The sequence below is a fragment of the Triturus cristatus genome, chromosome 4_2 (genome assembly GCF_964204655.1).
Source record: "Triturus cristatus chromosome 4_2, aTriCri1.1, whole genome shotgun sequence".
In the NCBI taxonomy this organism is placed as follows: Eukaryota; Metazoa; Chordata; class Amphibia; order Caudata; family Salamandridae; genus Triturus; species Triturus cristatus.
Window position 1 is genome coordinate 966,243,769 of NC_140586.1, and position 27,233 is coordinate 966,271,001.

The 27,233-nt window shown below is 49.3% G+C and overlaps 1 protein-coding gene across 1 annotated transcript in view; it reads right to left on the reverse strand.

The window, feature by feature from the left end:
- Positions 1 to 5,452: 5,452 nt before the first annotated feature.
- LOC146839161 (uncharacterized) overlaps positions 5,453 to 27,233 on the reverse strand; it is an 82,736-nt gene continuing 60,955 nt past the window's right edge. Inside the window, exon 5 of the mRNA XM_085603155.1 lies at positions 5,453 to 6,642. Coding sequence (XP_085459281.1) covers positions 5,453 to 6,642 — 1,190 coding nt within the window. The remainder of the gene's footprint in view (positions 6,643 to 27,233) is intronic.

Below are 27,233 nucleotides of genomic sequence, written 5' to 3' on the forward strand. Positions count from 1 at the left end.
GCTGCTCCTGATTTGTGCCCGTTTTGCCTTCTGTTTCCCCTCGCTGCCCCTGATTGTGCCCGGTTGCCTTCAGGTGCCCTCAACGCTTCCGTTCCCACCGCTGCGTCCCCTGTGGCCCTGCCCCCTCACTGCCCATTCGCTGCTCCTGCCTCCTGCCTCCCAGCTGCTCCCCCCTCCCACATCCCCATGTAGGGTGGCCGCTGCGCGGCCGTGCCACTGGCGTGCCGAAGACAAGCCCATCTGCGCCTGGACCGTGCCCAGCGCCAGAATCCCTGGTCCCCGCCACGATGACCACCACCGCCACGATGACCACCACTGCTACGATGCCAGCACATTCCACGCTCTCAACCCCGGACGGACCTACACCTGCTTCAAGGTTGCCCGGAAACACACACACGGTCCCTTCACCTGCCGGAACTGGAGCTACACCAGCCTCAGAGCTGCCGAACAACCCGCCAAGAAAGACCTCAACCACCTCCAATGCATCCTACTGAACACCCGCACCACACGCAAACACTCCGTCGAGCTCTGGGACCTGCTCAACACATCATCCCCGGACATCGCCTTCTTAACAGAGACCTGGATGAACGACTCCTTTGCACCCGACATTGCCATAGCCATCCCAGACGGCTACAAGATCACCCGCAGAGACCGCACCAACGGAGTCGGAGGAGGAATCGCCATTGTCCACAAGAACAGCATCAGGGTCTCGACCAGCACCGACGACACGCTCGGCACCGCCGAACATCCATTTCCAGATCCACACAGACCCCAACTCCACCCTCAGAGGCACCCTCATCTACAGACCCCCAGACCCTGACCCCAGTTCAGCGACTCCATCGCCGACTTCATCAGCACGCACGCCCTGACCTCCACCGACTACATCCTCATCGGAGACCTGAACTTTCACCTGGAGAACAACAACAACAGCAACTCGACAACCCTGATCGATAACCTCGCCAACCTCGGACTGAAGCAACTCGTCACAACGCCTACCCACTCCGCAGGCCACATGCTTGACCCCATCTTCTCTCCAAGCCCCCACGTCACCTTCAGCCACACCACCGAACTCCTCTGGACCAACCACCACTGCATCCACTTCTCCTTCCAGAAACCCACCAAACACCACCACACCCAACAGATCCCTCGCCTCTGCTGGAGAAAAATCACCGAAGACCAACTACACGTAAACCTCGCTCTCAGCCCACCCACCGAATCCTCCAACACTGACGATGCTGCCCACAACCTCAGACGCTGGATCGACGACTGCGCCAACACCCTCGCCCCACTGAAGAAACCCCCCGCACAGAGGGGGGCCAGATGGTTCACCCCAGAACTCCTAGCCTCCAAGTGAGCCTGTCGGAAGCTTGCGAAAAAATGGCACAGCGAACAGACTCCAGACACCCATGCAGCCCACAAGGACGCCACCCGCAACCACCATCACCTCATCAGGACTGCCAAGAGGACCTCCTCGACAACAATGCACACAATAGCAAGGAGCTCTTCAACATCGTGAAGGAACTCTCCAACCCCAGCTCCAACACCAACGACATCCCGTCGTCGCAAGCCCTGTGCGACTCCCTCGCCACTTTCTTCCACCGCAAGATAGCAGACATCCACGACAGCTTCAACACCCAGACACCCCCAACAGACAGCAACACAACAGACTCTCTGCACACCTTCAACCACAACCCCCTGCTAGCCTGGACCAGCATGAGCATCGATGACACCATCAAGACCATGAGCACAATCCACTCCGGCTCCCCGTCAGACCACATCTTCAACAAAGCCAGCAGCTCCATCGCACCTGCGCAACATCATCAATCTCTCCTTCGAGACCGCGACCTTCCCAGAGAGCTGGAAACATGCCGAGATCAACGCCCTACTCAAAAAACCCAAGGCAGACCCTAGAGACCTCAAGAACTTCCGGCTCATCTCACTGCTCCCTTTCCCGTCCAAAGTCATCGAGAAGATCGTCAACAGACAGCTAACCCGATACCTCAAAGAAAACAGAATCCTGGACCCTTCCCAGTCAGGGTTCCGCAGCAACTACAGCACCGAGACCGCCCTCATCGCCGCCACCGATGACATCAGGATATTGCTGGACAACGGTGAGACAGCAGCCCTCATCCTCCTGGACCTCTCCGCCGCCATCGACACCATCTGCCACCACACACTACGCACATGCCTCCAATCTGTAGAGATCCGAGACAAAGCCCTGGAATGGACCACCTCCTTCCTCTCCAGCAGAACCCAGAGCATCCGCCTCCCCCATTCCGTTCCAAAGCCTCCGAGATCATCTGAGGCGTACCCTAGGGTTCCTCCCTCAGCCCGACACTGTTTAACGTTTACATGGCCCCGCTTACACACGTCTCCCGACAGCACGACCTCAACATAATCTCCTACGCCGACGACACTCAACTGATCCTCTCCTTCACCAAGGACCCCATCACCGCCAAAGCCAACCTCCACGAAGGAATGAAGGCCGTCGCCGACTGGATGAAGACCAGCCGACTGAAGCTGAACATGGACAAAAGGGAGGTCCTCATCCTCGGCTCCAACCCTTCAGCATGGGACGACTCCTGGTGGCCGACGGCACTAGGTGCAGCCCCGACACCCACCGACCACGCACGCAACCTTGGAATCATCCTCGACTCAACGCTCTCCATGACCAAGCAAGTCAACGGCATCTCCTCCTCCTGCTTCAACACCCTCTGAATGCTCCGCAAGATCTACAGGTGGATCCCGAAAAATACAAGAACAGTCACCCAGGCCCTCGTCAGCAGCAGACTCGCCTACGGAAATGCCTTCTACGCGGGAGCCCCGACCAAGCTCATCAAACGACTGCAACGCATCCAAAACGCCTCGGCACGACTGATCCGCGACATACCACGCCACGGCCACATCACCCACCACCTGAGAAACCTGCACTGGCTACCCGTCAACAAGAGGATATCCTTAAAGCTCCTCATCCATGCACACAAGGCACTCCACAAGACTGGCCCAGCCTACCTCAACAAATGACTTTCCTTCTACATCCCCAACCGCCAGCTCCGCTCCGCCGACCTCGCACTCGCCACCGTCCCGCGCATCCGAAGAACAACCACCGGCGGGAGGTCTGTCTCCCACCTCGCCGCCAAGACCTGGAACACCCTCCCACTGAACCTAGGACAGACTCAAGACCTGCTGACCTTCAGGAGGCTACTCAAGACCTGGTTGTTTGATCAGTAGCGGCACCCCCCCAGCGCCTTGAGACCCTCATGGGTATGTAGTGCGCTCTACAAATGCTTGATTGATTGATTGAGTGGTACCACAGAAATGAAACACTCAGGTTGAGTTGGACGCCTCGAGGGCTATTCACAAAGGTACCTTACACCTGTGAGTAATCTATATATGCAAGGATGCACGTAGAGTAACTTTGCTAGTTTAGCTATTCACTACTATGATAAAGTTACTCAAAAGTGTGGACTTGCACGTCTGCACACCCTTAAATAGATGTGGAGCAAAATTTACAAATGTAACTTATTGAAGCATAAATGGAGCAATAGAAAGTGTAGCACCACACATAGTCGACCACAGTTAATACCTTCTAAAACTGCATATAAATTCAAAAGAATGTTACAAAATTACCTATATTTTAAAAATAATTATTTCATGATAAAATATGTTAACCTTATAATAAATAAAAAAAATTAACTATTAAATAAATAATTTCAATTAGTTCTATCCATACATTTTTGTAAAGCAGTTCCGCCTCTGAACAGATTTATGAAAGGAAATTGAGTAATTATGAGTACATCATAGAAAAAACAAGGATTTTACTTTAGATGGGATTTTCCATACAAACCTTTGAAAAAACATGTTTCAAATAATTAAATTTCAAGTTAATAGTGTTGTATAATTTTTATTTGTTATAAAATAAATTTACCTTTATATTTAACATAAAAATATTTTATTTTTTTCAAGTTTGATAAACTTGTAAAATGTTCCCTAAATTTTTTACACAGGGAGAGCTTCACCCAAGTTGAATATACAAAAAATGGTATTCTAAAGCCTAAATTAGTAATGTGTAACTAGTTGCAGTTCCAGTGGATGGCCATGTGTGATGTAGGACTTACTCCGGTTCTGAGCAGGAGTACATTTACGACTGTTTTAGGTACATTATGGCTGTAAAGACTTTATAAGTGTGGTTCGTAAATATAATTAGGCATACTCCTTAGTGGGTGAGTGCCTGTCCTTACTGAAACCCCTGCCTATACTCCTCCTTACTCCTGCCTTAACCCCTCCCTTTTATTCATAAGTATTTCACATTTTACAGCCACTCCCTCTGTCACTACCACATTTATTACTAAAAACTATACTAGCATGTGCGGAAGCTCTGCTGTCGGGGCAGACAACTCCACAACGAAAAAGACAGGAGAGGCAGAACGACCGCACGTAGTTTGTGAATCGCATTTTGTTGTATTTTAGTCGTCCTATTGTAGTTTATGAATAGGCCTGATTATCTGTGAGACTCTCTTTGGTGTATCTGACGAGATTGTAAAGCTGGTGAAACTGTCCTCAGCAGATGGGAAGCAGGTTCATTTGAAGCAAAAAGAAGATGGAAAGAGGCCACTAAAGTGGATCTTTGCAATGCGAGGCTGTGTCCCCTCGGAACAGAAGTCATTAGGACTATTTATGGTGGAGCCAAAACTGGTTTGCATATGGTTGGCCTTGTCTGTAGTAGTACAAAGACTAGAGAAAAATGTGGTGGGATGTTACTGAGATCAACTACCAGTCATTCCATCACTTTTAGTTTTTCTCAATGATCAGCCCTACGTGGCACAGACATGAACAGATATTGGTCCCATAGAGACCTACGACAAAGGGACACCTACTGTAGCTCCCTGGTGAGGCTCATTAAGGCTGGAAACAGTTTGAGGTTACTTGGATTCTAGATCATAGGGGCGTGGCCTCAAAGTTCAGGATCAAATGGACATTATGGGTTGGAGCCATGGATTATAAACACTCAGGGGAAAAAACACACTGAATGGAATGAGGCCACAAGTAGTTACAAAGGAATGAAGTTAATTCAAGCATTTCCATCCCTCGCTGTGCGCTTTTCTCAGTAGACAGTTTGTAGGGCAATCAATGGAGCGGTGTCTTTGTTGCTGCTTCATGTAAATGTTTTGCGATGCTGAAAGCTTCTCCTCAGGGTTTACAGTGAGCATCTTTTATTCTCGCACATTGTCTCTCTTATGTAGAAAGGTTACATTTACAACTAAAGTTTTTGTCACATTGAGAGCACTGATAATTTTCTTTCACATTGTGGGTTATCTCTTGTTGAATTAAACTGAATCTCCAGCAGACTCTTCCCTGGCATTTAGAACAATGACAAGGATTTTTCCAGGTAAGTTCTCCCAGATTGATTGAGACCAGATTTCCAACTGAAACATTTCCAGCTATCAGAGAGCTAATAAGGTTTTTCCCCAGTGTGACTTCTCTTATGTCTAGCGAGATTTCTTTTCTGACTGAAGCTTTTCTGGCATTCAGAACACTGATACGGTTTAAGCTCAGTATGGATTCTCTCATGTTGAGTTAAACTGGATTTGTCACAGAAACTTTTCTGGCATTCAGGGCACTGATAAGGTTTTTGTCCAGTGTGGGTTCTCTCATGCTCAATTAAACCGGATCTCTGTCTGAAGCTTTTTTGACATTCAGAGCACTGATATGGTTTGAGCCCAGTGTGGGTCCTTTCATGTACAGTAAGGTTGGATTTATAACTGAAGCTTTTATAGCATTCAGAGCACTGATAAGGTTTTTGCCCAGTGTGAGTTACCTCATGCTGTGAGAGAGTAGATTTCCGACTGAAACTTTTCCAGCATTCTGAGCACTGAAAAGGTTTGTGCCCCGTGTGAGTGCTCTCATGGCGAGTGAGAGCTATTTTCTGTCTGAAGCTTTTCTGGCATTCAGAGCACTGATACGGTTTTTGTCCAGTGTGAGTCCTTTCATGTTCAATTAAACTGGATCTCTGACTGAATCTTTTCAGGCATTCTTTGCATTGATAAGGTTTTTGCCCAGTGTGAGTTCTCTCATGGTGAGTGAGAGTTATTTTCCGACTGAAGCTTTTCTGGCATTCAGAGCACTGATAAGGTTTGAGCCCAGTATGGATTCTCTGATGTACAGTTAAACCGGATTTGTGATAGAAACTTTTTTGGCATTCAGAGCACTGATACGGTTTATGCCCAGTGTGGGTTCTTTCATGTACAGTAAGACCAGATTTCCGACTGAAGCTTTTACAGCATTCAGAGCACTGATAAGGTTTTTGTCCAGTGTGAGTTAACTGATGTTGAATCAGACTTCCACTAAAACTGAAGCCTTTTTGGCACTTGGAGCACTGATATGGTTTTTGTCCAGTGTGGGTTCTTGCGTGTATAGTGACACTTGATTTGTGACTGAAGCTTTTACAGCATTCAGAGCACTGATACGGTTTATGCCCAGTGTGGGATCTTTCATGTTCCATAAGGTTGGATTTGCGACTGAAGCCTTTCTGGCATTCAGAGCACTGATACGGTTTATGCCCAGTGTGGGATCTTTCATGTACTGTAAGGTTGGATTTATGACTGAAGCCTTTCTGGCATTCAGGGCACTGAAAAGGCTTTTGCCCAGTGTGGATTCTCACATGTTCAATCACAGAGGATTTGCGACTGAAGCCTTTCTGGCATTCAGGACACTGATGGGGTTTTTGTCCAGCACTAGTTTTCTCATGTTTAGTGATGTGGGATTGATAACTAAAGCTGTTTTTACATTCATTGCTATTATTCGAGTTGTTTGTTTCTCCAAGTTGGGTCTGTTCCTGGATACATGACATCTTAAGACTGAATCAGATTCCAGAGTCTGTTCTCGTTTATGTTACACTCAGCATTATCTTCTAAACTACACTGCAGATGCTCTTCTTAACATTTAACTAATGGTAGTTTTTATCTGGGGATCATTTTCCAACGTTTGAAGGCACCTATCTAAATTCGTTTATAAACTTTAACCGAGGAGCCCCTTGTATTTATTCAGATGCCCCTCGTGGATTCCGTTTCTCCAAGTTATTCCCGGGTGAATTCTCTCAAATGTAATTAGTCTCATTTAGTGATTCTAGTTTATCACATTTGATTTAGGAGTTTTAAAAGCACTGATGAGTTCTTTGGGGTTTGGTGTTTGGTTGTAAAGTGTATTTGTTCATTCAAGTAATGACAGGTCATTAGGGCATGCCAGGGTGGTTTATGAATTATCAATAGCTAATCACTGGCCCCTTTTATACTTTCTGTGCCAGTACATGCTTTTTACACTCATCGGCTAAGGCTAAGGCAGGTACATGATCGACTTTGGAGGTACAGGACACTTTGAAACCAATTTGATCAACCCAAGAGACGGAGTTGGTGGGGAAAATCTTCCAATATTGGAAATGATAATCCAGCATCTTTGCTGTAACGACATCTGAGAAAGAGTATTTACAAAGACTTTCGTTTAAACAATATTTTCTCTCCTCTGAATCACAGGAGACGGAGACAAAAGCTTGCGCTTGTAAACGAAGGTTATTAGTCTTCTTGACAGTTCTGTCACATCACGTCACGTCCACGGATGCTAATCTGTTGGGGAGGGTTTTGGTCTTCAAAGCATTTCTCATAAACCATCAAACAGAATTTACAACACTGAGTATTCTCAAGTGCACGGCGTGGGGATCAATTGTGGCCAATGTTCTCCTTAATCTCAGTTACTGACACTTGGTAAACATTTATGGTCATTTTACTTTAGGGATTTGACAACTTTCACATTTGCCAGTTTCTTCCACTCCAACATCTTCACCATTCCAGGCACATAGAATGTGTTTCTTATCTAGAGCTCGAGAATGTTTTAACTTCCTTGAAATAATCCTTTTCGTTGTGTTTCACTAAATTTAAACCTTTTTTCTGTTCATGCTTCAGTCACCTGTAGAAATGGAGTCAGAGATTGAAAAGGAACACAAAGAAAAAATATTTACGACTTTATACTTTGCACAAAGAAAGTATTTACAAAAACAAGCTAGGAACTCAGTTGAGTAGCATTTCTGATAGTGGTTAAACAGCTCTGGGACACTGTGTAAATCGGGAGCTTCGGATCACTGGAATTCAAGGATGTGACAGCAAATGTAATTAATTAAGAAAGAAACACAAGTTGCACATATATTGTGACACAGATTCTCAGAAGCAGCCAACACTATCAATTTACAATTTCTGTGGCAAAGGCTGGCATCACAATGAGATATTTGTAATACTTTTAATGAATTATCAGAGGTTATTTATTCCCCTACCCACTTAGAGTGTTCATCTATTTCTTTTTCAAGTGATTTATGAAAGACATTTTATTGAACGAAGGAATTGGCCTTGTTGTAATCACTGCTATAAATGCCCCTGTAGATGGACGCTGTGTCCAGTTAGCTCAGTGGAATTCACCATTTCAAATTGTGCGGATGATAAGGACTTACTTGGTGGCCTAGAACTCCTCACACTCCTCCGACAGGCCCGGGCACTGCAACACCTAAAAAGAGAAAAAAAACAGCAGAACTGTAAAGGAAATCAAAAAGGGACTAGCAAAGAAAAACATAAAACAGAAGAAAGAGAAAAAAGGCTACCTTCCATTCTCACCACATGTTCCAGCACAGGAAACTGTGCAGCAGATGCTTGTAAACCCATAAGTTACTTCTAAACACAGTGGGCCCGATTCACAGAACTAACTTAAGACAAAATCCTAAACTTACTACCATTTTGGTATTCACAGAAGGCACTTACTCATTTTGATATTCACAGAAGGCACTTACTCATTTCAGTATTCACAGAAGTTAGGAGTCCTAACTTTAGGACTCCTAAATGCCTTCTGTGAATACCGAAAGTCTTAGAATTAGGATTTTTCTCAGTTTAGTAGAAGTATAGTTAGGACTCCTAACTTTAGGACTCCTAAATGCCTTCTGTGAATACCGAAAGTCTTAAAATTAGGATTTTTCTCAATTTAGTAGTAGTAAAGTTAGGACTCCTAAATTTAGAACTCCTAAATGCCTTCTGTGAATACCGAAAGCCTTAAAATTTGGATTTTTCTCAGTTTAGTAGAAGTATAGTTAGGACTCCTAGCTTTAGGACTCCTAAATGCCTTCTGTGAATACCGAAAGTCTTAAAATTAGGATTTTTCTCAATTTAGTAGTAGTAAAGTTAGGAGTCCTAACTTTAGGACTCCTAAACTGAGAAAAATTCTAATTTTAAGACTTTCGGTATTCACAGAAGGCATTTAGGAGTCCTAAAGTTAGGACTCCTAACTTCTGTGAATACCGAAGGGAGTAAGTGTCTTCTGTGAATACCAAAATGAGTAAGTGCCTTCTGTGAATGCGAAAATGGTAGTAAGTTTAGGATTTTGTCTTAAGTTAGTTCTGTGAATCGGGCCCAGTGTCCCCAAGGTCAGCACCAGGTGCGGCTCCACCGGTCGCACCACCGTAAGGCAAGCCCTGTGTGCATGTGTGTCCACACACATGTACTGTGTCTTTTGCTTGTATTTGAAAAGACAGAAAAGGGCAGTTTAGGAGGACATAAAGAGATGGAAGTCAGATCCAGAGAGAAAAGATGCCGAAAGCACAGACCGAGGGAGGATAGTATCATGTGTTGCAGAGAAGAACACAAATGTGATAATAGTTCAGGAACTGCTGGGAAAAACTGACCTAAAACAAACTGGATCTGCACTACAGCCCCCATATGTTCGAGGAGGAACGTGGCTCCATCATATTATCATCAGAAGTTTGATAGTAACAAGAATAGTATACAGAGAGAGTCAAATGTTGAAGCTGAAGAGACTTAAAAAAACGAGATCAAGAAAGGGAATAGAGAAAGAAGAAACAGGGGAAAAGGAAAGTTAGAGTTATCGGTATCCTTACCTGACAGTTATTTTATTTTTTGTTCCTCCAAGGGTGGAAGCCACGCTGCACTGCCTGGCCATGCCAGAATACCTTGAAAAGAAGTAAAGAAATATTTTTGCCTCAGACGGCAATCACACTTCATTCCATCTTCCAAATAACCGTCCTGAACTTACAAAACAAAAGAATCTCTTGTTCTCTGGAGGCCATTGTGAAGCAACTATGGTTATAAATAAATCTTTTTTTGGTTAAAGAACCACGATCCCTAGCTGGAAAAGGTCTCTTTGAAAATGAAGTGTACCCACAGTCTCAGAGAACAGACCCTAACAACCCAGTCCACGTCTTCATAACCCCCATCTTTCCATTTACAGACCATGAAACTTGGGAATCAAAACAATCTGGTTTGCAAAGGTATGTTAAAGTCCTTGTACATAATTCTGTCCACCGTTCATAAATGAGTCAACCAGACTCTTATATCTATAGAAACCATGCTCTCGGAGCAACAGCAATTCAAGCTCAAACTGGTGCAGAGTTCGAATGCTGAGCAATGGAAGCAACGAGGCATCAATATGTTGGCGCTTTTTGTTGATAAATTATCTAAAGGGACGATGTGCAGGATCAGAGTCTTGTGAGCCCCACAAGACGACAACCCAAGAACTAGACTTTGGAATAAAACTTTTGCAAGACAAAGGTTAGAACATCGAAAATTTGAGACCTCCATTGAAGACAATGGAGCAGCAGCAGCCTCTAAAACCTGATATAGGCCCCGCTGCTCTCAACATTACAATGTCCTAATACACAGCCTCTGCCTCTCTCTTTCCCCTGCCTCTCCGAAATATATGGATTGGGCAGGAGAAGGCAGAAGATAAACCCTGCAGCAGGGCACACAGGAGCCTCCCCCCTTCCTCTTCCCGTAGCTCGCGGTGACACTGGTTCCTTGGAAGGAGAGGGGGGATTTTGACTCAGCTCCTGCATCTCCCTGGCTCAACTGAATGATAAAAAGTATTTTAGCCGAGCACAGGGGCTGACTTCAGCCTCCTTTCACAGCTATTGCTGTGAATGTTCAACAATTAACCCCCGTGGTCCTGCATGAGACTGTTAACTGTTGAACATTCACACTAACAGCTGTGAAATAAAGGTTTTGGAGTACCGGAGGTGTTTCAACCCCCTCGGTCTCTGGTTCACCTTTGTTTTATTAATTAACACATTCTGCCCTCATGGGGCAAATGTTGTAATGACCTTATAGTCAGCCGTAGCAGGCAATACTGCCCATTAAAGGACCGCTCTCTTGGTAAAGGCACATGCCTTTGGAGCTACAACAAGCTATAAGGCTATATTAAAGATTTAAAATAATTACTGAAGGCATAAACATGGTTACTCAGTCAGAGAAATAATCATAATATTTGTAGGAGGATCACATGAAGGTAACCTCTAAAGTATATCAAAAGCCAGACTCAGAAATAACTCTAGATGTAAAGTCAATAGACAGACCAACACAACAAATGTGTGCTAAGAAATAAGAAAACCTTTTTCTATAAAATCAAATAGCAAACTGACATAGAATCTGCTTATTTAAAAATCAAGGAAAAGTTCTTAAGTACAAAATCAGTAAGAAGACTGACATGTAGTCTACATTTTGGAAAAGGGCAAAATAAAACAATTCCAGTAAATATCCCAAAAAAATACATTTTATAGGTTTTTAGGCAGAGAATACACTGCATTTTTGACATGCTTCATGATGAGGTAAAAATGACAACAACCAATGAACGTTCATGAAAACATAGCACAACAAAATGTAATTTTACAAAACACACCTACAAAATGATAAGTTAATTATGACTCTTCACCTTAAAGCAAGAGATTGACATTGGATCTTGCATGTTCTACCATAAAATACATCAACATGGGACAACAATAGTATTAATTCTTCTCAGGTCCTTTACAATCCTCCTTTTTCTACCTGTTTATTTCATTCCCGTGATAGTAGAGTTACATGGGCTCCATATCTCTTCTTTTAGAATGTGCTGCTCAATCACTTTATCAATGACGGGTACAAGTTCCTCCTCTGCTTCACGTGTACGGTTGTAGAGAGGAGTGTGTGGACACACTGCATTCGGTTTCACCGTGATTTAAGCTGGCTCTGCACTTTCAATCAATTCAGATTTCTTTCCTGTAAAATTCCAAGCCTCTTGATTTTTCGTGCAATTTAAATCTGGAGGTAAATTCACTTTTGTAAAGCCTCGGAACAAATTAACTCTCGAGCTGCCGAATGTAATATAGAGTCTTCACATTTTGTTTGAACACCAACACCATCCGTTTTACAGGAAATTACACAAGTCATTTTACAAGGTTATTCCCTAACATAATAACTGGATCTTAATCATGGTTTAAGTTTCTGGCCATTCATTTATGACCCAAATTTTACGGGAACATTTGCTGACAGCTTATTAGTTGTTTATTAGAAATGCCTACAACTTAGACTCGTTTCCCAAGAGGGGTGGGTTGGGAGCTCCCGTCACTCTGACTGTGGAACAGGTAGCACATTTATTGACTAAAAGAGATACTGGATTCCCATTTACTTTTTCTACAAAAAGGACGCTCTGGTCTTCCTCTAGGACTGCACCAAGCATGCAATCCTTCTCCCGTCTCAGGCACCGTCATTGTGTCTGATTCAGTCCAGAAGAAACTCCTAGTGTAGATGCAAGTTGTAGAAAATCCTTATTAATCACTGAAGAATGTTGTTGAAATCCTGAATTTGTTAAGAATTTGACATTCTATTCTGCACTGGACTGTGGGGCCTTCGGTACTGAAGGAATGCTCCAATTTAACTGCCTTTGATTCTGCATGCTCGGCACAGAGGCCAGTTGGGCTGGGACCATTGTCTGTGACATCCTATTCTGTGCCCTCTGATTCATGTTCCTGTTTCCCAGTTTGCCGCAAGCATGGCAAGGACGTGTCTTATTCTGCACATTATTAATATTTAGGTATTTATATTGCCATGCTTAGTAAAACCGATACCTTGAGAAAAACAAATCCTGGATGCAACGCTAAAAGAGAGGCAGACACGAAACCACACGCGCCCTCTTTTGTCCGGTCCTCGACTTTGGTATATTGTGTAAATCTGCACTAACTTGTGTCGCTCTCATTATTTTTGAACAATTGACTTGCTTATGAGAAACCTTTGTCTTCAAATTAAATGATCAACTCTTTATACTTTTGCACAACAATCTTGGGTTATTTTGGGGCGCTTCACTCTGTGGCTCCTCAGCTGGCCAGTTTACAACCAACTTTAACTCATTCCACGAATCTCTTGGGACAATAATTTCAAAGAACGTATTCAAACCCATCCACAGCACCTTCAAATCAGTTACAATCTTCTCCCCTCTGAGCCCCACTTTTCTGGTTCTTTCTAAGCTTGTGGAAATTTGTTGTGAATGTACAAAGATCAACTCTCGACCACGGCACATGCGCATACGCTCCTCAATGCACTTCTCAAAGGAAATTCTTTTACATCAACTGTTTCCGACTCTGAACCACATTCATCAACATCCCCTCTTTCTTTTTCCTTTGTGATTTTCTCCCCTTCGTTGTCCATTTGTTTTTTTATTTCTTCACATCATTCCAATCTCTTATTGTACTTATTAGTTCTCTCAGATGTGTTCTTAATGGTACAATTGTCACACTTCATATTGCTGAATTCACGTTATGCTCTTTTGATAAATCCTCAAGTTTCTCATAAGCATCACATACCCATTTAACGTTTCCAAATTCAAATATTTCAATTCTTCTTGATTATACAACATTGTAATCTCTGAGCCAATCGTACCATTTATAATATCTTCTAATTAAATTTGTAATCTTAAAATATAAATCTCTTTAGTTTGCTGAACTGGGGTAAATAGGCTAAGTCCTGCCTCATCTATCCTTACCTTTGTATCTCTCGCACCTTTCTCCACTGTTTGCACTTCCATACGAGCCTCATTATGTAGTGGCGGTCTCTCAACCAACAAATCATTTAGAAATTCTTATTCTTCATAACCCCCCTCCTTCTCTCCCATCTCTTTCTCTTTGTCATCCTGGTTGTTGTTCTTTCTTATCAGCTTTTATTTTTCTTTTGTCCAAGTCATCAGTAATCAAAGTTAAATCACCCACGGCTTCTGTAACCTCCTCCCTCAATGTTTTTGTCCGTAAACTCAACCTTGCCTCCAGCCAATGGTTTATGGTTTTTTAACCTGATCTTCGAACATTTTGTTATGTTGCTTCTCATTCGCTACATAATCCCACAGTTAGAAATTGGGGTTTTGGTTGACTGGGGTGTAAGCCCTGTTCAAGCAGCAACCACAATCCTAGTCAGACTAAGGGACACTTTCCCTCGCCAGTTATGTAGAGATTTGGAGAATGTAATGTCCTCCCCTTGCTGTCACCATTATGTGCATCAATACAGCGCAGTGAACCCGATTACAAAACATCACATTGATTAAAGTCTATGAAGGATACATCACCGTTTGTGTGTATCAGGCACAGTGCACAGTGAGGACTCAAGGAAACTGCATGCAGTTCTGTAGAGCAGGGTACAGAATCACTCATAATACTGTTTTTTCAGGCGTTGTGCCCAGGATCAATGAGCCTTGAGCTTAGAAGCACGCGCTCCCTTTTAGTGTGTAATTGTAGGTGGCGGTACGCGTTAGTGGCTGTTATCCGGCTCTACCTTGTATCTGGGCGAGGAAGCCTCATGGGGTCTGTGGAGGAAGGCGGGTCTGTTGCGATGTAATGACCAGTGGCTGAGATTAGGACCTCAACTTCCCTGGAAATGGCATCACATCCCTTTAAGCCTAATGATGTCCATGGCTTTATAGGAAATGACATCACATTACAATGGACCCAGTGTGGCTACAGACAGCGATGACATCAGAACCTACACCAGAAGACATAGATAAAAGACTTTTGAGGACTGCCTCAATGACAGTTCCTTCACCACGGTGTGCGTTTAGTGAAGTGTTGGGAGCTCCAGTGGCTGCGGCGAGGCAGGAAAGGTACAATATGGCTTTTCACCCTCCATTACAGAGCCAGGCAAGGACCAGGCAACACAGCCGCTCTCCCTTCAGTGACATACCACTTCCTTGAAAGACCTGGTATGGACCAGGATGCATTGGTTGCTCTTTCACTCTTGAAAAGCCTGGTATGGACCAGGATTCTGAGCCCGGGACTAGGGAGGACCAGGGAGCTGAGCCGGGCATGAGTAGGTCCAGGAAGCTAAGCTTGTGCCGGGGGAGGACCAAGGCACTGAGCCGTGGCCTGGGGGGACCATATAATTATCTGGGGCCTGGTGAGGACCAGGGCATGAGCCGGGGCCTGGGAAGGACCAGGGCATGAGCCAGGGCCTGGGGAGTACCAGGATGAGAACCAGGGGCTGGTGAGGGGACAGCATGTGAGCCAGTGCCTAGTGGTGACCAGCATGTGAGCTGGGGCCTGCTGTTGACCAGCGAGCCGTGGCCTGGGGGGACCACATGCCGATCCGGGGCCTGGTGAGGACCAGGGCATAAGCTGGGGCCTGGAAAGGACCAGGGCTTGAGACGGGGACTGGTGAAGACCAGGACATGAGCAGGGGCCTGGTAGGGACCAGTATGTGAGCCAGGGTCTGGTGGGGAGCAGCGTGTGAGCCAGGGCCTGGTGGGGACCAGTATGTGAGACAAGGCCTGGTGGGGACCAGTATGCGTGCCGGGGCCTGGTGGGGAGCAGCTGGTGAGCCAGGGCCTGTAGAGGGCCAGCGTGTGAGGTGAGGCCTAGTGGGGACCAACATGTGAGCTGGGCCTGCTTTTGACCAGCGTGTGAGCCGGGGCCTGGTGGGGACCAGGATGTGAGCCGGGGCCTGGTGGGGACCAGCATGTGAGCTGGGCCTGTTGTGGACCAGCGTGTGAGCCGGGACCTGGTGGGGACCAGGATGTGAGCCGGGGCCTGGTGGGGACCAGGATGTGAGCCAGATGCATGGTGGTGACCAGGATGTGAGCCGGGGTCTGATGAGGACCAACATGTGAGCTGGGCCTGGTGAGGACCAGGATGTTATCCGGGGTCTGGTGAGGAGCAGGATATGAGCCGGGGCCAGGTGAGGACCAGGATATGAGCTGGGGCCTGGTGAGGACCAGGGTCTGACCCGGAAGCATGGTGGGGACCAGGATGACAGCCAGGGCTGGTAGGGACCAGGACGTAAGCTGGGGCCAGCGTATGAGCATGGTGAGGAGCAAAGCATGACCCATGGCCTGGTGGGAACCAGGGTGTGAGCCGGTGCCTGGTGAGGACAAAGATTGTAGGCCAGAGGCTGTTGACAACCAGGATGTGAGCCAGGGCATGGTGGGGACCAGGATGTGAGCCAGAGGCTGGTGATGACCAGGATGTGACCCGTGGCCTGGTGGGGACCAGGATGTGAGCTGAAGCCAGCTGAGCACCGGGATACAGACCCCGCTCTCTCTCACCTGGGGTGGAGAGCCATTCTGGGACGAGAGGGTTCTGCTGCATAGGAGTGCCAGAGCAAGGGGGAGGGGTCGTAAACCATGATCTTCAAAAGAAGGAGGGGAGAGGCAGAAGAAGCCAGTTTCATTTACCCTCTGAACCCAGCCAGATGGTAGGCTTAAGGAAGGAATGTGCAGATGCCGGGGGAGGGAGGATATGGAGATGAGCCATCCTGGAGGGTGGTTTAGTCAGCTCATGTCTCTCTTCATAGACTTCAGCCATATTGAATTATGGAGAAATAGTGCTTTCTGGGAGACCATTGCGCCACACTTTGGAGGAAATGGTCATGCACTGGGGCGTTGCCCTGCACCTCATTGGACGGGAGTGCCCTCCTGTACGACCCCAGAGAACACTGAATACGTATCTGAGAGGGGTACAGCCTCTCAGCTCTGCTGCTTGAAACTGAGAAAAGAAGAAGGACTGCCAAGCTGGACACTTGATTTGCACCATCAGGCCCTGCACTCTGACTGACTGCGCCTGCTGCATTATCTGAACTACAGCCCTTTGGATGTAGCTTGTTTCAAGAGGAATAAAGAGTGTGCTCCCTGCAAGCTACAGGTTAATAGAGCTCACCTGCATCAACTCCACCAAGAGTCCCCTGCCTGGAGTGTATCCAGAGGACTTTTAATGGTGCTGTCCAGGTGCATTGTGGGAATTGTGGTCCCAACCTTTCAAGGACCATTTTGGAGATTCCAGACCCTTGGATTGTGTTTTGGACACTTTGGACCAACAAGAGGAACTTCAGGATGAAGTTCCAGACGTTTGGTGAACTTTTGTGAGATAGCTCCGTAGGGAGACCGTAACCTCACAGAAAGGAAATCCGGTGAACCCTCACTGAATCTGGCCTGCTTGAGGAGGGTGAAAGACCTCTGGTGAGTAATCCTTCAGAATAGGTTCTAAGTGTAAAGGTAAAATCTTGACTGGGGCCTTCCGCTTAGTGTATTCAACTAGGGATCGATCTCATCGGCCTCAAACTTTGACATCGTCCCGGTCAGAGGCAACCAAATGTCCAAAAGTGGCTCTATTGGTTTCTAAGCACTAAAAAGTGTTTAATCTTTAAAAAATCATATCTCTGGTACCCTACATTACATTTTTTGTTTTGATGTCATTTAAAAAATAATCATATTTCCTAATTTTATAAATTGGTGTTGGATTTTTATTGTGTCCCTGAAGATAAGTCTGCCTGCTCACAGCCAAGCTACCATGGGTTGAGCATCGGAATACTTTTCTGAGACCTATTCTGAGCCCTATATCGTGTCCCTGGTATTATTGCCAGTGGTAGATATATATTTACCACAGTTGATAATCCACTTTTCAACAATGGGCCTCACCACCCCTGCATGCCCTAGAGAGACCTTCCCTTCTCTGCCGTCCCCTCCCCGTTGACAGGCCTCACCTCCTCTGCACCCTCCGGACAGGCCTCGCCACCTCTGCAACCTCACTGGACAGGCCTCATGTCCTCTGCATCCCTACTAGACACGCCCCACTTCCTCTGAACCCCCCCCAAGCACAGGACAGGCCTCCCTTCCTCTTCATCGCTTGAACAGTCCTCACCTCCTCTGCACCTCCTTGGACAGGCCCTACCTCCTCTGCAGCCCCCCGGACAGGCCTCACCACCTCTTCACTCCTTCTGGACAGGCTGCAACTCCTCTGAGCCCCCAGCTCAAGACAGGACTCGCCTCCTCATCACCCCCTGGACAGGCCTCATCTGCTTTTCCCCCCCTGGACAGGTAGGGCCTCACATCCTCGGCACTCTCCTGCACAGGCCTCACTTCCTCTGCACCCCCTGGACAGGACAGCTCTCACCTCCCCAGCACACACCCCCACCTTCCCCACCGGACAGGCCTCACCTGCTCTCCACCCCTTAGATAGGCCTCTCCTTCTCTGGATCCTTCTGGATAGGACAGGCCTCACCTCCTCTGCACCAACCAGGGGAGGACAAGCCTCACCTTCTCTGCACCCCTCTGGACAGGACAGGCCTCGCCTCTTCCCCTGCACCCCCTAGACAGGCCTCATCTTCTCTGGAACCTTCTGGACAGAACAGGCCTCACCTCCTCTGCACCCCTTTGGGCAGGATTGGCCACATCTCCTCTGTACCCCCTAGACAGGCCTCATCTCCTCTGTACCCCCTAGACAGGCCTCACCTCCTCTGTAACCCCTTTGCACAGGATAGGCCTCACCTCTTCTGTTCTTCCTGGACATACCTCACCTCCTCTGCAGCCCCCGGACAGTCCTCACCACATTTTCACCTCTTCGGGACAGGCTACACCTCGTCTAAACTCCCAGCACAAGACAGCCCTCCCTTCCTCCCCACCTCCTGAACAGGCCTCACCTGCGTTGCACCCCCTGGACAGGAAAGGCCTCAACTCCTATGCACCCATCCTGGACAGGCCTCATGTCCTCTGAAACCGCCCAAGCAAAAGACAGGCCTTCCCTCTTCTTCACCCCCTGGACAGCCCGACCTCCTTTGAACTTCCCCAAACACAGGACAGGTCCCACCTCCTCTGCACCCATCTACACAGGCCCCACCTCCTTTGCACCCCTCCGCATAGGACAGGCTTCACCGCCACTGTACCAGCTTGGGTAGAGAAGGCCTCACCTATGCTGCACCCTCCCCCTATCCCCATGGACAGACGTCACCTCTCTTGCACCTCCTAGACAGGCCCCATCTCAGCTGCACCTCCTGCCGAACCTCATTTGCAGCCCCTGGACAGGCCTCACATCCTTGGCACCCGCTGGACAGGCCTCACCTCCTCTGCACCCCCTGGACAGGCCTCGCCTCCTCTGCATCCACATGGACAGGCCTCACCTCATCTACAGCCCCTGGACAGGCTTCAGCTCCTCTGCACCCCCTGGACAGGCCTCACCGCCTCTCCACCCTTGTGGACAGGTCTCACCTCCTCTGACCCCTGGACAGGCCTCACCTCCTCTGCACCCCTGGACAGGCCTCACCAGTGCACTCATGGACAGGCCTCTCCTCTTCTGCGGCCCTGGACAGGCCTCACCTCCTCTGCACCCCTGGACATGCCTCACCTCCTCTGCACCCCTGGACAGGCCTCACCTCTGTTATGTTATGTTATGTTATGTTATGTTATGCAGGTTTTTGTATAGCGTACAGCTACTCCAAAGAGTGTCCCGACGCTTTAGAATGCACACTAATCATGGAACACAACAACGGAAATAAACAGAAAAATAAAGAAGAGGAAACCTAATAGAACCTGAAACTAAGAAGTGAAAAGCCAGGTTTTAAGCCCCTTCCTAAACGCCAACAAGTTTGGAGTGCTACGCAGGGCCACAGGCAGTTTGTTCCACAGCTGAGGCGCTAAACATTTGAAGGAGCGGCCGCCGATGCGAGCTCTCTTCGCGCGGGGCACTACAGCAAAAAACAAGGCTTCCGACCTGAGCGATCTTGCCGGACGATAAAAAGACAGCCTATCCTGGAGATATTTTGCTCCAGATCTGTACAAGGCTTTGTGTGCCAGGGTGAGAGATTTAAAAACTATCCGCTTCCGGACAGGAAGCCAATGGAGAGATTCCAAAAGGCCCGAAGCTCTGGCACAACGAGGTAGTCCAAAAATAGCACGTGCTGCCGAATTCTGAACGACCTGCAGTCGTTGAAGCAGGTATTCAGGCAGGCCGAGATAGAGAACGTTGGAATAATCTATTCTCGAGCCTATCATCGCCTGCACCGTGATCTTCCTATGTTCCTCCGATAGCAAAGGAAGGAACTTGCGAAGCATCCGGAGTACGCCAAAACAGGTCCCTGTGAGGCCGATTACCTGCGAACGTAGTGTGAGGCCATTGTCGATCTTAATCCCAAGGTTTTTTGCTACCTGGGAGGAACTAGCTGGTGGAAACATGTTCTCCGGCCACCACACTTTCCAGTCCGGGTCCGAGCTGCACCCAAAGAAGAGGACCTCAGATTTATCCGAGTTGCACTTGAGGCTGTTATGATGGAACCACTGAAACACAGCCTCAAGGCAACCCTGGATCCTACCTCCATCGAAGTCCGCACCCCTCTCACAGGTGAAGAGGAGCTGAGTGTCATCAGCGTAAGAGACGATCTGGGCCCCGAAAGACTCCGCCAGGGCCGCCAGAGGGGTCATAAAGATATTAAAAAGAGTCGGGCTCAAGACAGAGCCCTGAGGAACTCCGACACCCAATGGCGACATATCGGCGGCGCAAGCAGAAGCCCAGACCGATTGTCGACGACCTGCCAGAAAAGATCGAAACCACTGGAGCACCGTCCCACAAAGACCAATCTCTGAGAGTCTAGCAAGCAGACCCTCGTGGGGGACGGTGTCAAAGGCCGCCGACAAGTCTAACAACACCAGCATCGCTCTCCCACCCGAATCCAACACCTCCTTTACCGCCTCCGAGACTTCCAAGAGGGCTGTTTCGGTGCTAAGATTGGCGCGAAAACCCGATTGGGTAGGGTGCAGTAGATCGTGGGCCTCCAAGTAGTCGGCAAGCACCCTATGCACGTGCTTTTCAATGACCTTCGCCAGAGCCGGCAGGAGTGAAATAGGTCTATAATTCGCTAACACCTCTACATCCAGACCAGGCTTTTTAAGCAGGGGGATAATCATAGCCTGCTTCCAGGACTGGGGAACCACACCCTGTGCAAGAGAACAGTTCAACAGGGGGTTCACAAGGGGATTAATGACAGCTGCCATTTTAGCCAGAAATTTTGCGGGGCAGGCATCCCGAGGGGAACCTGACTTTAGTCCTCCCATCAGGTCAAGAGAAGCTGACAGCGAAAGAGGAGGGAAAGCCGCCAAAGCCACACCGGCACTCAGTCGGGTAGCAGCGGCATTCTCCACCCGACCTGGTACCTCAGGATCCAACACACGGAAGGAATCCTGAATCCGCTGGATCTTAGATGTGAAAAAGTCCGCAATCGCCCTGACCCAAGGCGCAGGAGGGGGGGTCTGGGCAGGCGCAGTGCGAGAGGCTGTAAACTCTCGCACAATGGCGAAAAGCTCCTTACAGGAGTTGGAAGCGGCTTCAATTCTTCTAGCAAAATAAGCCTTCTTCTCCGCGAGGATGTTCCGATGGTACGCTTTCGCCAGAGACCTGTAAGTGAGTTTCGCCGCCGCGTCATATTTCACGCGCCAGGCTCTTTCCGCTACCTTGCATTGCCGACGCGAGGCCGCCAATGCTTCCGTGAACCAAGGGGCAGAAGCACCTTTTCCGGGTTTGCGGGGGGGTCTCAGAGGAGCAAGCTCATTGAGCCTCTCTGAGAGCCAGACCTGCAAACGCTCCACATCCTCCTCTAAGTTCCCGGATAAGGCACAGGGGTGATCGGCACAAGACTGTGCCAACAGTTCAGGAGTAATCCGGTGGAGTGGCCTGAATCCCACTAAAGACTGCCGGGGGACACCGGCAGGCTTCCCAACCTCTGAGAGATAAAATCTCACCAGCCTGTGGTCAGACCAAAGCACCTGGGTGGGGGCCAACATCTCTATAGGGATCGTAGAGAATGTCAAATCGAGGGTATGTCCCTTCTCATGGGGCGGCCCAACATGATAAGGAACAAGGCCCATAGGGGCTGTGACCTCCAACATTTTCATAGCATCGGGATCCGTTTCAATGTCCATATGGACGTTGAAGTCCCCGGCGACAATGCAATGTTCAGATGTAAAAAGCAGAGAAGAGGTCACCGACTGGAACTCTTCAAAAAAAGAGCCCAAGGGCCCCGGCGGCCGATAGACTAGGAGACCCTTAATCGATGGATGAGGTGAAAGGACAAGGGCAACCCCTGGACAGGCCTCACCAGTGCACTCATGGACAGGCCTCTCCTCTTCTGCAGCCCTGGACAGGCCTCACCTCCTCTGCACCCCTGGACATGCCTCACCTCCTCTGCACCCCTGGACAGGCCTCACCTCTGCACCCCTGGACAGGCCTCAGCTCCTTTGTACCCTCTGGACAGGCCTCTCCTCTTCTGCAGCCCTGGACAGGCCTCACCTCCTCTGCACCCCTGGACATGCCTCACCTCCTCTGCACCCCTGGACAGGCCTCACCTCTGCACCCCTGGACAGGCCTCAGCTCCTTTGTACCCTCTGGACAGGCCTCACCTCCTCTATGCCCCTGGACAGGCCTCACCTCCTCTGCTCCCCTGGACAGGCCTCACCTCCTCTGCACCCCCCTTGGACTGGCCTCACCTCCTCTGCACCCATGGACAGGCCTCACCTCCTATGCACCCCTAGACAGGACTCACCTCCTCCGCGCCCCTGGACAGGCCTCAGTTCCTCTGCCCCCTGGATGCCTCGCCTCTTCTGCACCCCTGGACAGGCCTCAACTCCTCTGCACCCCTGGACAGGCCTCAGCTCTGCACCCCTGGACAGGCCTCTCCTCCTCTGCACCCCTGGACAGGCCTCTCGGATGCTTCTCACAGGAGCTCTCGGTGAAGGATTCTCATTAAGGGCAGAGGAGTCCAGAGTTCATTCCACCCCATACAGCGACTCTGACTCCGCCCTGAGCCTCGGGGCGCTATGCACAGGCCCCGAGGAGAGACACTGCTCCCCTGGACCTGCCCAGAGGCGCCGGGTGCAGGACTGTGCCTCGAATCGAGGCGCTTTAATACCACACATCAGACACTAGGCGCTACACACGAGGCTCGTGTTCATCACCCAGAATAAGGGAAATGACGGAAATGTCCTGATCCATTTCGCATCTTTCAGCTCCGGTACCTGGTTCCGGTGATGCTGCTGTCCCCTCCCCCCTCAATTATCCGTGCCGAAAAAGTGACCTTTAACCCGGAAGCGTCATCTCTGGGAGGGGGCAGATGTGGGGTATTTCTGACTTGTGGTGATGATCGTGTCTTGTGCAGCTGACACTGCACCCCACTGTACCCCACTACTGATGTCTGTCCCTCTAGGGGTGTTATACTGTGTGCACAACTTGTGATAATAAATGTTTTAATACGACTCGTTCACGCTTTATAAACATCTAAAATAAATACAGAAGAAACCCCTCCCCCCCCCCCTCCCTGGGGGGCTGCTGCTGCCTCTCCCTGGTGACCCCTGTAGTAGGTTAGAAGGGGCCCCTCTGCTTCTGCTTGTGGGAGGGGCCCCTCTGCTTCTCGTTGAGGGAGGGGCCCATCTGCTTCTTCGGGCGCCCGCCCTGTTCTCCTTGTGGGAGGGGCCCCTCTGCTTCTCCTTGTTGGAGAGACCCCCTGTTCTCTTTGGGGGAGGGGCCCCTCTGCGTCTCCTTATGGGAGGGGCTCCTGTGCTTCTCCTCCTTATTTCTTATTTTATTTAATCATTTGTTAAGCGCGCTGTCACCATGGCAGGCATCCTGGCGCTGACTGAAACTAGTAGGGTGGGGAAAGGCCAGAAGCAACAGGGGACAAGATTAGTGGAAAAGCCAGGTTTTGATTCTTTTCCTAAAGGGTAGAAATTCAGAGATATGTCTAATTTCCGCTGGGAGCGAGTTCCAAAGCTTGGCAGCTGCCACATTGAAGGATCTGCCTCCGGATCTGTTTTTTTTAAATTTTGGAACCGTTACCAGCTTGGCTTCAGAAGAGCAAATTTAGATTGGAGGGAGGCAGGGCCTATTGCATATAATGCCCTAAACACTATGCAGAGGGCTTTAAATTGAACCCTCTGCCGCACCGGGAGCCAGTGGAGTTTGCTCAATGAGGAGGCTCCACTTGCTCTTCTAGGAAGCCCCAGTGCCAATTTTGCCGCTGCTGATTGGACTCTTTGGAGTCTGTCTAACAGGAACCCAGGGGATTCCAGCAACAAGGCGTTGCAATAGTCTAGACGACTAAGGATGGTACAGCGTACCACTTGGGCCCGTGCATGAGTGGGGAGGAGAGGCAATATCTTCCTTAGGGAGCGGAGGATAGCGAAGCAACAAGCAGAGGTCTTTTGGATGTGCGTCTCCATACTGAGTTCCTGATTCAGCATGACCCTGAGGTTGCGGATTGTGGCTACTGGACGCACTATGGTCCCGGATTTAGGTATCTTAGTACTAGTGCTAAAAAGTACCTCCGTTTTCCCTGCGTTGAATTGGAGGGAGTTGTTTTTTTTTAGCCAGTAAGAGGTGTCACGTAGACATTTGTGAAAGGTCCTTCTGGGGGGCGGGTGGGCCTGCTTCTCCTTTTGGGGGGGACTCTTTCTCCTTGTGGGCGGGCCCTATGAGGGGCCCCTCTGCTTCTCCTTGTGGTATGGGCCCCGCTGCTCCTGCTTGTGGAAGTGCTTCACCTGTGGGAGGGGCCCATCTGCCTCTCCTTGTGAGAGGGGCCCCTCTGCTTCTCCATGTTCGAGGGCCCTCCTCTGCTTTTCCTCGTGGGAGGGGCCCCTCTGCTTCTCCTTGTGGAAGAGTCCCCCCTGCTTCTCTTCGTGGAAGGGGCCGCTCTGCATCCCCTGTGGGAGGGGCCCGCTGTGTCTCCTGTTGGAGAGGCCCCTCTGCTTTTACTTGTGGGGGTCAGGGTCATCTGCTTTTTCTCGTGGAAGGGGCCCTTATCTGGTTCTCCTCGTGGGAGGGACCCCTCAGCTTTTCCTGTGGGAGGGGTCCTCTCCGTCTCCTTGTAGGTGGGGCCCCTCGGTTTATCCTTGAGGGAGGGGCCCCTCTGCTTCTCCTTCTGGGAGGGGCCCCTCTTCTTCTGCTTCTGTGGTGGTGCTTTGCTTCTCCTTGTGGGAGGGGCCTCTCTGCTCCTGCTTGTGGGGGTAGATGTATTTTCTTCTCCTTGTGGAAGGGCCCCCTCTACTTCTCCTTGTTGGAGGGGCCCCTCTGTTTCTCCTTGTTGGAGGGGCCCCTCTGCTTCTCTTTGTTGGAGGGTCACCCCTGCTTCTCCTTGTTGGAAGGCCCCCTGCTTCTCCTTGTGGGTGGGGCCCCTCTGCTTCTGGGATGCCAACCCTGCGTCTTCTTGTTGGAGGGGCCCCTCAGCTTCTTCTGGGAGGGGGCCCTCCCCTCTGCTTCTCCTTGTGGAAGGGGCCCCTCCCCTCTGCTTCTTTTGGGAGGTCCCCCCTGCTTCTCCTTGTTGGAGGGCCCCCTCAACTTCTTCTGGGAGGGGCCCCTCCCCTCTGCTTCTCCTTGTTGGAGCAGCCCTTCTGCTTCTTCTGGGAGGTCCCCCCTGCTTCTCCTTGTTGGAGGGGCCTGCTTCCCCATTTGGGAGGGGCCCCTCTGCTTCTCCTTCTCATGTGGATGGAGTCCTTGTCAATCACGCCTCAGACATGCTTCTGTCTCCCATACAAACACCTCTTACCTACTTGTACCAAAGGCCCTCTTCACAACCACCCAAACCTCATCCAAAAACACACACCAGACAGAGAGGACAAACCACCAGACAGGTAGAACCACACACCAGACAGGGACAACCACATACCAGGCAGGAACAACCACACACCAGACAGGTAGAACCACACGCCTGACAGGGGCAATCACACACCAGACAGGGAGAACCATACACCAGACAGGGGCAATCACATACCAGACAGGGATAACCACACACCAGACAGGGACAACCAAACACCAGACAGGGTCAGCATACCAGACAGGGACAGCATACCAGACAGGCACAACCACACACCAGACAGGGACAACCACATACCAGACAGGGGCAACCACATACCAGACAGGGATAACCACACCAGGCAGGGAAAACCACACACCAGACGGGCAACCACATACCAGACAGGGATAACCACACACCAGGCAGGGGAAACCACACACCAGACAGACACAACCACATACCAGACAGGGACAACCACACACCAGACCGGGATGACCACACACCAGACAGGGACCAGACAGAGACCACCACACACCAGAAAGGGGCAACCACTCACCAGACAGGGACAGCATACCAGACAGGAACACATCAGACAGGGACCAGACATGGATAACCACATATCAGAGAGGAACAACCACACACCAGACAGGGACAACCTGATAGGGGCAACCACAAACCAGACATGGACAACTACACACCAGACAGGGATAACCACACACCAGACAGGGACAGCCACATACCAGGCAGGGACAAACACACACCAGACAGGGACAACCATACACCAGACAGGGACAACCATACACCTGACAGGGACAGCCACACACCAGACAGGGTCAACTACAGACCAGACAGGGACAGCCACATACCAGACAGGGAGAACCACATACCATGGCAGGGACAGCATACCAGACATGGACAACCACACACTAGACAGGGACGACCACACACAAAACAGGAACTACCACACACCAGACAGGGACAACCACACACCAGACAGGGACAACCATACACTAGACAGGGACAACAACACACCAGAAAGGGACAACCACACACCAGACAGGGCCAACCGCATAGCAGACTGGGAGAACCACATACAGGGGCAACCACACACTAGACAGGGGAGGGGCAACCACAGACCAGACAGGTGAGGAAATTTGATTACGGCTCCATCTTGCGTATTGACACCATTGTGATGTTGCCCTCACTCAGTCACCGACGACCTTCGTAGCGTTTCTTCGTACTCTGAACTGTAACGTTAAATGACCTTTTTCCTTTTCCTCTGAGCAAGGGACATTCTGGGACCCGGCTCGAAGCAACTAATTTCCGTGCTAACCATCTATTGACCCTTGGTGATCCTTCTCTGCCTTCCCTTTGTTTTACGAATCACCACCTGCATCACGCAAACACGTCCTGTTGTAAATTAATTAAACTTAGGAATGCTCATGCCACCTGGCCTATAGGGTCAGGTAGAGAACACGATCATAGGGAAGGAATTTCTATTACCTCTTATCCTGTATCTTGTAAAAGGAATGTTTGCTAGTGGATGACATGTTTTTGGACATTGAGGGCGTTGTTGCTTTA